Raw genomic sequence first — 10,989 nt, forward strand, 5'->3', positions numbered from 1 at the left:
TAATAAAAAAAGGTACCTGGAAACACCAACTAGCAGCAACAAGATAAAAAAGCATTTTGACCCGTTAACTTGGTGTAAAGATCATATTGGTGATGGAACATATGCACAGACTTAATTTCATCCATTGGATCGAACCACAACGGCCCATAGGAAAAGGTTGGAGTTCCCCAATGGTATTTATGTATTCTTTTTTCACAAGTTTGCTCGAGCCTAAGCTGGACTTGGAGCATGGGGGTACACTCCGCTTCTCCAACATGGCCTGCTCAGATTTAATCCGAGAAATGTCATCAAGTTTGTGCATATGTTCATCGGTATGATCTTGTGCACCGGATATTTCCCACTAACATAGAGCACCGCGACATAAAAAAAAACTACCTTGTCTAGTTTTCCCTTAAAGCCATGAACTCCAGATGGCACAACCAGTTCAAATTTTTGTCACACACCTGAGCTCACTTGCCATTTTTCAAATTTTTGTCTTTTTTTTATAAAAAAGGGAATAAACAACTGCAGAACTAAAGGGATCTGTCGAAGTCTTCCAAGCCACGGAACAAAACCATGTACCCTCCATATGATATCAGGTATCCTCCACACAGTACATTGTATCCTCTCACATCACCATCGCCATCGATTGCCTATGCCATCAGCTTCAATTCCTTCAAATACAGTGAGCAGGAAAAAAGTTAATAAATTTGCATACAACACACTGGTTATGAAAGTACCCAAACGACAAAACAGGAAAATCAAGGAGAAGAAAGACACAGATAGACTGGCTCGTTGTAGTGTATTGCCAACCCCGTTTTTTTTACTGGTTCTCAACATTTTACAGTTCTTTAGTTCATTGTAAAATTTTGGTCGTACCAAAATCCAAACTCTGGGCAGCTGGGTAGTGGATTTAGCACCCTGGCCAATCTATAGACTATAGTGACAGTGCTAAAGCAAATGCTCTCAGATGTGCGAGCAGAAGCAAAGGTGCAGTGAACAGCAGAAGGTTGAGGCCTGGTTTGGTTTACGCTGCTTATTTTTAAGCACCCGTCACATCGATATTTAGATACTAATTAGAAGTATTAAACGTAGATTATTTATAAAACCCACTACATAAGCGGAGGCTAAACGGCGAGACGAATCTATTAAGCCTAATTAGTCCATAATTTGACAATATGTTGCTACAGTAAATATTTGCTAATGATGGATTAATTAGGCTTAATAGATTCATCTCGCCGTTTAGCCTCCACTTATGTAATGGGTTTTATAAATAATCTACGTTTAATACTTCTAATTAGTATCTAAATATTCGATGTGACACATGCTAAAAATAAGCAAACGGAACCAAACAGCCTTTGAGGCGAATTCTTGCAGCTGCAGATGCCGATGCTGCAGGAACCGACAGATTCCCACATTTGGCCGTGCTCGTGATCGTGAGATGGCCAGATGGACCGACCAGTGGTCACAGTCAGAGATGGATACTGGGCCGAGGAGATTGGGCCTTGCAAATTACTACAGATGGACACGAGTGTATATATGTGACAAACAAATTGCACTTTGGTATGTATGGGTGTACATACATGTAGCACATGTCCATGTTTGATACAATGAAGTACTTCATGTTCCAAAAAAATGTAGGTCATTTTAGTTTTGTCCCAAGTCAAACTTCTCTACCTTTGACCAAATATATAGAAGAATAAACAACATCTACAACATCAAATTATTTTCGTTAAATACACCATTAAATGTGTACTGAAAGTGCATTGTTTGATATCTAGGAGCTATTATAGTTTTCTATAAATATGGTTAAACATAGAGAAGTTTGACTAAGGATAAAACTAAAACGATCTACATTTTGAAAAAAATGGAGTAGCATCCTTTGCACTTCGTTAAAAAAAATGACGTTTTTAATGGACACTTTATCAGGTGTCCCACTTTGGGCGGTTTTCAGATATTTAAAGCTTCTCTGGCTGAATGGAGGTTAATAGTAGTTGAAAAACGTCAAAAACATGCTTGGCACACAGTAGTAAAGCTCTACTAATTTTAACATGACCCGATGTTAACAGAAAGAAGTTACATATAGAAATACTTCAGCACCCATTTCCTTTCTTCATCTTTTTTTAGAAAGAAGGAACACAAAGCTGTCAAATATAAAAGAATCTATTCTGAGTAAAAAGTATTCCACTTCATATTAAAGCGAGGCAAAAATATTTACATACAACTAAATGAATTCAACCATCTGTTGAAAGTTACTCCAGTGAAGCAACTGCAATGTCGAAAAAGACAAGATGGCAACAAGAAAACAGAAACAAACAATGAATAGCCATACCTTCAAAACCTGTAACCTCTTCATCAGGAGCTGCTCAGAAAACATATGATTTTGGACTAGAACCTACGGGAACCTGCTCCTTTGTTCTGGTGAGGAGCCGAAACATTTCCATTACTGCTACCAAAGGACACACAAGAGTACATTGGTGCGGAATTGCCATCCTCTGTATTCTCACTCGGTATCAGGATATGCTTCGCCCCGGGGCTGAGCTTCACTGGGCCTGACCTCAGCACAAAACGGCTGCTCGATGAAGTAGCATTGTCAGGATCAGCTCTTGCCATTCGAGTTCCTGCGTTTCTGGATGGAAGGGCTGCTGAGGCTCTGCTATCAGGAACTCCTTGAACTATCTGGTCTGGGTGGTTCCATGTAAAATTTGCAGAGTTATTAGGGTGAACTGATGAGTTTGCAGAGTACAGACCATATGACATATGCAAATTGGCATGGTAATCTGAAGACGGTGTCACATGCTCCATATTTATTGGTGAAAATGGTGCTGAGGGCGAATCTGTCTTAGTGGAATGATCAGAGTAATAACACCAAGGAGGTGGCGAATTCTGAATAAAGGCAGCACTGCCATGATTGGAAAGAGGTGGACATCCAAATAGAACATTTCTATGAGATTGCAAGTCTGTAAAGTCCCTCCACCTGTCTTCACATCTTGGATCACCAGAGAACACATTGGCAGCGGGCAAAGGGTGGCTGACATTATGTGGGGTTCTGTGTCTAAAATGTGCCTGAGTTGTGCTTCCTGAACTTGCTGAAATATGAGCTACCGTGCTTGCAGAACTTGCTGAAATGTTGGGAATACTCTGAGTTTGTAATGATAGGAAAGGCTGACCTTGTCGTGGCAGTTCCAACACCAACCTGTTGGTAAGATGGTCTTTAGTAGGATTTGGTTGTTTCTGTGCCGCCTCAGACCAATTGTCGACTCTAGTATTGGATACTGTAAGATCACGACCCATCAAGCGCAAGGTTTGTCCTGCAGAAGGCCTAGAACCTTGTTGCGTGTTCATTTCTGAATGAAAAATTTGTTTCTCACTGTGTGATAGATTATGTCCTCGAAATTGAAAGGAAGAAGGTTCACCTCCAGTTGAGAGCTGAGAGACACCATGATGCATAGTCATGGAGCACCAATTTTGCAGCTGAACCGAATCCTGAACAGTTTGGTTTCGCAGTATACACGGGGACTTCATTCTGTTGTCCAAGTCAGCTGCATGTTGCTGTTCTTCTTGGGCATATGGAGTGAAAGACGACTCTTTATGGCTTCCTTTTCCATTGTCAATAACTTGTTGATCCATACACTGAGTTCCAACCTGTGTATGCTGAAGACATGACTCCTCTGAATTTGGATCATAAGGGCTGTTCAAGTCAGCAGGATCTGGCAATTTTTTATTCAGATCAAATAAACCAGTGGACATTACAGTACTACTGCGCTCGGATTGATAATCACGATTTGTGTTATCATTTGCATCCTTAGCCATAGCAAAGGCTTTCTCAGGCATGCGAGAACTACTGCTTTCTGCAATAATGTGTTCCTCTTCACTGGACATTTCTATGGATGATGATGAAGAAGAATTCATAGCATCAGACAGTAGCTGGCAGATACTTTCTAGTTGGGGTCTTTTGGAACATTGCTTCTTACTGCCAAGTGCACCATTTGCTTCTGAGAATTTGACACGCTTAACCGATTTGCGGCAGAGTTCTATGACTCCAGGGCCTTTTGAATTGCCATGCTTTTCCTTAACCATTTTGACGGATGTATGCTTCGTGTACTTCTTCAGAATGCTGTGCAACGGGAGTTTTTTAATATCCCGATGTTTCCCCACCTTAATAGCCTTTGTACTCCCAATATACTTCAGCCTATTAGCCTTCTTCTGTAAGCTATTATTGAGTCTTCCATGCTTCCTTCTCTTAAGATCAGTGATCTTTTCCCTCTCTGTACTGAGATGATGTTCATCATCATGTTCCTCTGATGCATCAGGAGTATCCAGCCCATCTCCCAAATTTGGCTTGTCAAGTGATGTCTGTAGAATTGATCAATATTAAATGATGACAACAGGTGCATATACCTGGAGTGAATACAGAACAATTGAAAAGTGCATATATGTTTCCTGATGAACCAGAAAAGTGGGTTCATTATAGAAGGACAATCAATTCAAGATCACAATTATTAAATCTAACTGAATACTAACATGTCACAATGTTCATCACAATTATATATGCTCACACATAACTGAATACCTAGGAGGCACAAAATTTAAGCATTTTTTTATAGAAATGCATCACTCTTGTTCTTAGTAGATATATTCATCTATCTGATGAGAACACATTTTATAAAACTCTGTCAGATATTACTTTAATATCAAGACATCTAGGTATGCATACTGGACAGACATTGTGAAACAGAGGGAGTAATATTATACAAACTAAAGGCTGTAAAAGAAACTAATTTACTCCTTGAATATTAATGTATTTATGGTTTTGGAACTAAGCACATAAGTACCATACAAAAACATACTTGCAAGATTCACTAACTTATCTGTTGAAATTTTGCCAATACAATGAATATTTCTTATGTTGTTTGCAACCTTATGAAAAATATAGTCCTAGAATCATGTTTGATCAACACTGCCCTATAAATATAGATACTGGAAGCATGATGGATGTGTAACAAGGGTCTAACACTTGCTATAACAATTCTCCAATACATGTTATAGAATTTCAGAATTCGCTATGCCATTGAATATTTGGTGATACATTTTTTTTAAAAAAAAACAAGGGCAGAAGCCCTGTCACTCACATACCACCCCGTGTATTTGCCAATACTCGGCATGGACACATCAGTTACTAGAACCACAATGACTACACTCATGTGCCACCCTTGTGTATTTGCCAAACCTCAATATGGACGCATTAGTTACTGGAACCATGGGCATTGACCGGCATGGTGACATCAATGTTGACTACAATAATGGGAACAATGTCAACAAAGAACTAGGTGTCGTAGGACATCGGATATAGTAGTGTAGACATGAGTGACACTCTTGTTGTAGAGAGGTGCAAATCTGCCATCCTACACATGGCACTTGTTTTGTTCTGTACTGGACAAAGCATGACATTGTTTGCGACATGGATAGAATGGTCGTAAACTCTTCTTCCTTGATAACTATTGTACCAGTTTGTTTATGCTTCTTGATTCACCTTGAGAATCTTCATTTTATTTAGGTAGAAGAAGACATGGCCAGCAGCTCTAGTGTGGTAGTGCTAAGCAGTCATAAGAGACAAGTACATGCAGAGTCCAGCAAACATAAATGCTACAATGAGAACTTTCGGAAGAGATACTTTACATCATTATTTCAATATTGATATGTGCATTGCAAGTCTCTTCAATAAGGATGCATTGACTTGACCTCCCATACTTGAGGAAACTGATCTACAATACATTAAATATACTCCTAACAACTACACTTATTAGAGTTCATTACACTAGCGGTCCTTGAACTTATGCCATGGTGTTATATAGGTCCTGGAATTTGCACATTGACTCTCAAAATGCATATTCAGGTCCTTGAACATTTTAAATGTGCCACTCGAGGTCCAAAACAAATAAGTGATTAACGAGGTTAATTGCAGATGCCGGTGAAGAAAGAATGGTGAGGGAGAAACAAAGCGGAGAAAGAAAAGCAGTGACTGGAGTAGGGAAGTTAAGAGACGAAAAGAGGATTCCTCGCTTCTCTCTAATGCAAAACCATGCATGGGACTTTCACCTCGCACAACTCCTAAGTGATAAAAGAAAGAAGAACATGTCTTCTTTCTTTTTTTAATTACCTTGCTCGTGTGAGTATAAGATTGAATTCATTCTTTTTCGAAATGGTTTCAAAGAAGAACTACTAATGCTTAACTTTTAGAGGAATCCTTCATAGTGGTTGTGAATGATTGACTTTTTCAAAACTTTCGACCTTGGTGAAAGGTTGAGAAATAGAACCAAATGCCGAGACAAGTTTAAGACATGAAGGTGGGGTAGGGAGTTTTCAAGGTAAGGAGGTGCATTCAACAAGCTTAGAGGCAGCTAGCGATGTCACAATGTGGTGAGGTGCTAGTGGAGGTAGTGGATAGTTGGAGGAGGGAGGGAGGACAAAGGGATCACTTAGAACCACAAGATTAGTTTTCTCTCCTTATTATTCAAAGTTGTGTATAGATTGTGGTGGTGATCACTAGAGAAAGTTGGTGAAACATGTAGTAGGAGGCATCAAGTAGCAAGCCAATCTAATGTTGCGCTCATGATGCCAACTGCGCTGGGCACAATGGGTGTCAACTAGCAATAGATGAAAAGCTTGCAACTTGTGAGCTCGCTTAACTCGCGTGTAGCTCGACTTGCCTTGGCTCAGCTCATTTCAAAAATCTAATAAGCCAAGCCACATCTGCATCTTGTTTTGATAACGAGCTGCCTTGATCTAGCTCATGAGGCAAACGAGCCAAGGCCTTGGCCTATGCAACGCACACTACTTTGAGCATGTGACCACCAAGACACTCGATTGGTTTCTACCTCTCTCCTTTCTCTCTGATATGCTTTGTGTTCTAGAGTCCACTAGAAAAAGAAGACAAGTCATGCCTTCTATCTTGTCCTTATCCTTTGTTTCTCTCTCTTTCTCATCTACACTATATGAATAGAAAATGAATAGACCATTCAAGGAAGAAGGAAGGGCCTAGGACGAATGACTAGTTGTCTGATGCAGTGGAGGATCTGGAGAAGAGGTGCGATGGATGAGGATCCCCTTAGCCATGGCAGGACTAGCTCGATTTCTGAGGCCTTACATAGTTTGCCAATGGATCCGACATTCTCAAAGGTCAACAATCACTAGAGATGGTGTGTTGCACAGTTGTCGCACTTTGATGTGGTGACTTCTTCACTGCCACTGCCTTTAAGACCAACCATTGACACTACCACCTTTCCAAGCTGACATCCTCATTCTACGGGACTTTGGCCCTCATCCCTAGATACGCTCCAGAGCCACACCAACTTGCGACGCTCGTCTTCGATCCAAGTAGCCATGCGAGCTCATGAGCTAAACGCGGTAACTCAAATTGGTTACGAGCCGAGTCGTGCTAGACTTTTAGCTCATTTAGATAACCAGCCAAGTAGAGCCAACTCGATATCCAACCCTAGAGTTCATGACTCTATCAGGTACAACAATGGTGACAAAATGAGCAGCGGCTGGCAAGCACTTCGCACAACCAGCAGCGACGGGTGGCATCACAGTGGTGGGGGCCACAAAGCATGTGGTCGGAGCACGCCATGCGTAGGAGTGACTAATGATGAGCTACTAATGGTTCCATGAACTTCTGAATAGACTCACGCTGAAGTCCTTGGTTTCTAGATTTTTGTTAGCAATTTCAATTGCCAGTTTTCGAAACCTGAAGTCCTCATAAAGCAAAGAAGTTGAACCAACCAAACAAAAAAAAATGATTACCCACCCCAGCTACTACAAGAAAGAATATTTATGATGGCCATGTTGTCCACCACGTTCAACATCTAAACATTGCGAACCATGAGAATCCTTGATCCACCACCGCCTAATAAGCTACAACAACATCACCTAGTGCACCAAGTAACACATACACAAACAGCATAGACAAGTTAACATGTAGCAAAACATACTTAGAGGGGGGCTAAGAATGCAATACACAAAACATATGCAACCATGTGAGGCAAGGTGCACGGTGAGAGTAGAGACAAGTTAACATGTGGCAAGAGATAGAGTTGTGGGAATCGGGTGAATAGGAAAGTGATGATAAATGAGGCCAGGTTGACTACAAATGTAATTACGTGACGATTTAGTGTGTATATGGAAGTTCCACAAATCAAATTAACTAGGCTAAATGGGGTGGCTGTAATAATCAATTTAATAAGAAAAACTAAGGAAAATAATGGAAGCCGAAAAATAAAATTAAGGACTTTCCGTAACAAATATTCCTTTTCTACACTTAATTTCTTTAATTATTATCCCCACCCACCTTTAATTACTCCCTAAATCTTGTGCAATAATTTTTATGATGGTTCAGTTGGTAAGATACCATTTTATTTTGTGCAAGATACCAGCCTAGAAATAAAATTATGAAATAAATCAACACCATCAAGATAGATACTATAGCTAGAGAGAAACGGTGTGGCAAATGGACTGATAATAGCCATTAATATCTAGTATTAAACTATAGCATTGTATGCGCACAGAAATCTGGTCTATGCCATATTGTATTCAGTTGGTCAACTAATGAAGTACCTAGGTGTAGTGCATTAGTTTACCTACAAGTGTAGAAATGAACAGCAGAAAAAATCATATCGTGCATACGCTGAAAGCCACATGCATTTGGTATTCCAAAACTTCATCATCACCCAAACACCGTTCCCATGTTTGTCAATGGACGGCAGACATCTCGATAGGTTATATATTTATACACGCATGCATGCATTACATGTCTTTTTTTTTCTTGAACCGGAACAAGCGAACATCACCCAAGCAATGATGAAGTCCGGTGTAGCCAAGAGAGAATAATGATGCAGAAGATCTCGATCTAGTAAATGCCCCCATCACGTCCATTTCCTATGATAAAGGTCCCGTGTGTAATGGGTCCAGGCCCAGCAGAGATGTGCCGGCCGGCCGGACACCAAGCTGTACGCATCACACATGCCGCAGGAGTTAGCTTACCGTGCATGCTGTGTGAGAAAGGTAACACGACACACCATTTGTAAGATGGTGTACTATAGTACCAGAGATAGCTGGCCTGTGCATGTTCGCGAGCAAGCACTAGTTTGCCTGCTAGCCATGTATAAACGCCACACAAACAGCAAATCATTTCCTAAGCGCGTATCAACAAAATCTCCCAACTCGCAGAGAGATCCTTGTCATGAATGTGCTGAACCTCCGTGACACTCGTGTCGATCGATCAGAGCCGACAAATTCAGCATGAAATAACACTGGTCACGCATGAAACAGTCATGCGCCTAGCAAGGTAATCATGCCCAGCGGGAAAGAGGACACAATCATCCAACAAACTTTAACGCTTAGCAATACGAGACACGTACAGCTTTGACCAGCAAATCATCATCTGCCGGAGGACTCGCAAGTGTGGTGCACGAACGCTAAGCAAGCAAGCCAGCGTTAATGCCCCCCAGATTTCGATTCGCCAATCGGGCCGGCGCACAAAATAATCCATACATAAAATATCCTGCGCCGCGTCCCCATATAAAGCAACAACTAATTTGGCCCCTCAAATACCAACCAAATCCGCCACTTTCAATATGGTAATAATAATGCCGCGATTTGAGGCATAGCATACATGGATGCGATAGAGATGGCTAGAAATTAATGCTAAGCATCTAACGATTCCGATGCTACCGACAGTTGCCCAATCCAAACCGCGGTGATTCAGCAGTTGCAGATCGATCACCAGAAAATAATTCGCAGTAAAAAAAGCAGGAGAAAAAACATTGGAACAAGACGAGACTGGTATCATGATGCAGGCACGGGGTGGGTCGGGTCGGGTCGGGTCGGGCTGGGCTGGACCACATACCTTTCTGGCGAAATTCCCCTCCGCCGCACGCCGCTCCGCCGCCGCCGACGACTCCGGCTCGTCCGCCGCCGCTCCCTCCAGGCGCCGCTTCCTCCGCATCTCCTTGTGCCGCCTGACGATGGAGCCGAGGACCTCCTCCTCGTCCGCAGCGGGGTTGGGGACGACGACGGCGTCCACGGCAGGCGCCGCCGCGAAGAGGTCGGAGACGAACCGCTTCTTCGGCGTCCGCCCGTTCCCCGGCGCCTCCTCCTCGTCTTCGTCCACTTCCGCCACAGGCTCCGCCTCCACCTCCACCTCCGCCTCAGCCGCCTTGATAGCCGCAAACTCATCCTCCCACCATCGGAAGAACCGGACCTCCATCGGCGGCAAATCCCGGGCGGCGAGGTCGAAGGGGCCGAGCGCCGCCGCCGGCGTACCTCGCATCGCTTCGGCGCAGCGCCTTCACCGATACACGCAACCAAATCAGCAAAAGAAAAGGGGCGGAGAAAACCGACGCGGCGGCCGGAGGCTCCACGCGTACCTGATGGAGAAGGCCGCCGCCATGGCCGCGGGGACGGGAGCGAATCTGCGCGGAGCCGATGCTGCGGGGTGGGTTTTTTCAGACGAGGAGAGAGAAGAGAGGAGAGAAGTAGGGGGGAGAAACGAGAGGGTATTTAAAGGAGGCGCCACAGTTTCAAGGCAATAAATAAATTGGGAAAAATTTCGATTTCTTCGCCGCGAATTAATTACACTTTCCCGCTCCTTTTGCCAATATTTTTTTTGGCGCTGCTCATTAATTTACTACTTTAATGGCTATATTGGTCTTGGTGTCGTGCTGGGCCCCACCGCTCCATTACTACGGTGGACAGCGACGTGAGAAGGACAGCGGCCAATGGGATTTTTTTTAAAGCGCAAGTGACGGGTGACGTGGCGCGATCGGGAGCGTTGGCTGGTCCGGTGGCATCATGTGACGGCGACACAGAGGTGGTGGAAGAAACCCGAGAGGTGGGTTTCATGTTCCAAAATGGTTCGCACACACGCAATTGTCTCTCGCCGTGTGAAGAGTGAAAACCACAGGCACACGTTGGCTCAGATTTACTGAACAAAATATTAGCAAACTAATTAAC

The 10,989-nt window shown here is 42.9% G+C and overlaps 1 protein-coding gene across 2 annotated transcripts; it reads right to left on the bottom strand.

Moving 5' to 3' along the window:
* Nucleotides 1–361: 361 nt before the first annotated feature.
* On the bottom strand, nucleotides 362–10,543 carry LOC117857741 (uncharacterized). Of its 2 annotated transcripts, XR_004640853.2 has the most exons (4): nucleotides 10,404–10,543; nucleotides 9,884–10,322; nucleotides 2,312–4,335; nucleotides 362–653 (listed from the first exon to the last, which is right to left on the bottom strand). XR_004640853.2 is itself a non-coding variant. In XM_034740574.2 (3 exons), exons 1-3 carry the CDS (start codon nucleotides 10,424–10,426, stop codon nucleotides 2,368–2,370), a joined length of 2,430 nt encoding a protein of 809 aa, XP_034596465.1. In that variant the 5' UTR covers nucleotides 10,427–10,543; the 3' UTR covers nucleotides 2,125–2,367. The 2 variants fall into 2 exon arrangements, 1 of the variants encoding a protein (XP_034596465.1); XM_034740574.2 differs by lacking the exon at nucleotides 362–653 and having other exon boundaries at nucleotides 2,125–4,335.
* Between the last annotated feature and the right edge of the window lie 446 nt (nucleotides 10,544–10,989).

The sequence above is a fragment of the Setaria viridis genome, chromosome 5, assembly GCF_005286985.2.
Source record: "Setaria viridis chromosome 5, Setaria_viridis_v4.0, whole genome shotgun sequence".
NCBI classification, from domain to species: domain Eukaryota; kingdom Viridiplantae; phylum Streptophyta; class Magnoliopsida; order Poales; family Poaceae; genus Setaria; species Setaria viridis.

Bases quoted from the DNA above. Each gene is read 5' to 3' on its own strand.
- LOC117857741 (XM_034740574.2), bottom strand. From the start codon at position 10,426: ATGGCGGCGGCCTTCTCCATCAG. The intron at 10,323-10,403 runs GTACGCGTGGAG...GTATCGGTGAAG, and splicing joins GCGGCGGCCTTCTCCATCAG to GCGCTGCGCCGAAGCGATGC. The intron at 4,336-9,883 runs GTATGTGGTCCA...TCAATTCTACAG, and splicing joins AGGGGAATTTCGCCAGAAAG to ACATCACTTGACAAGCCAAA.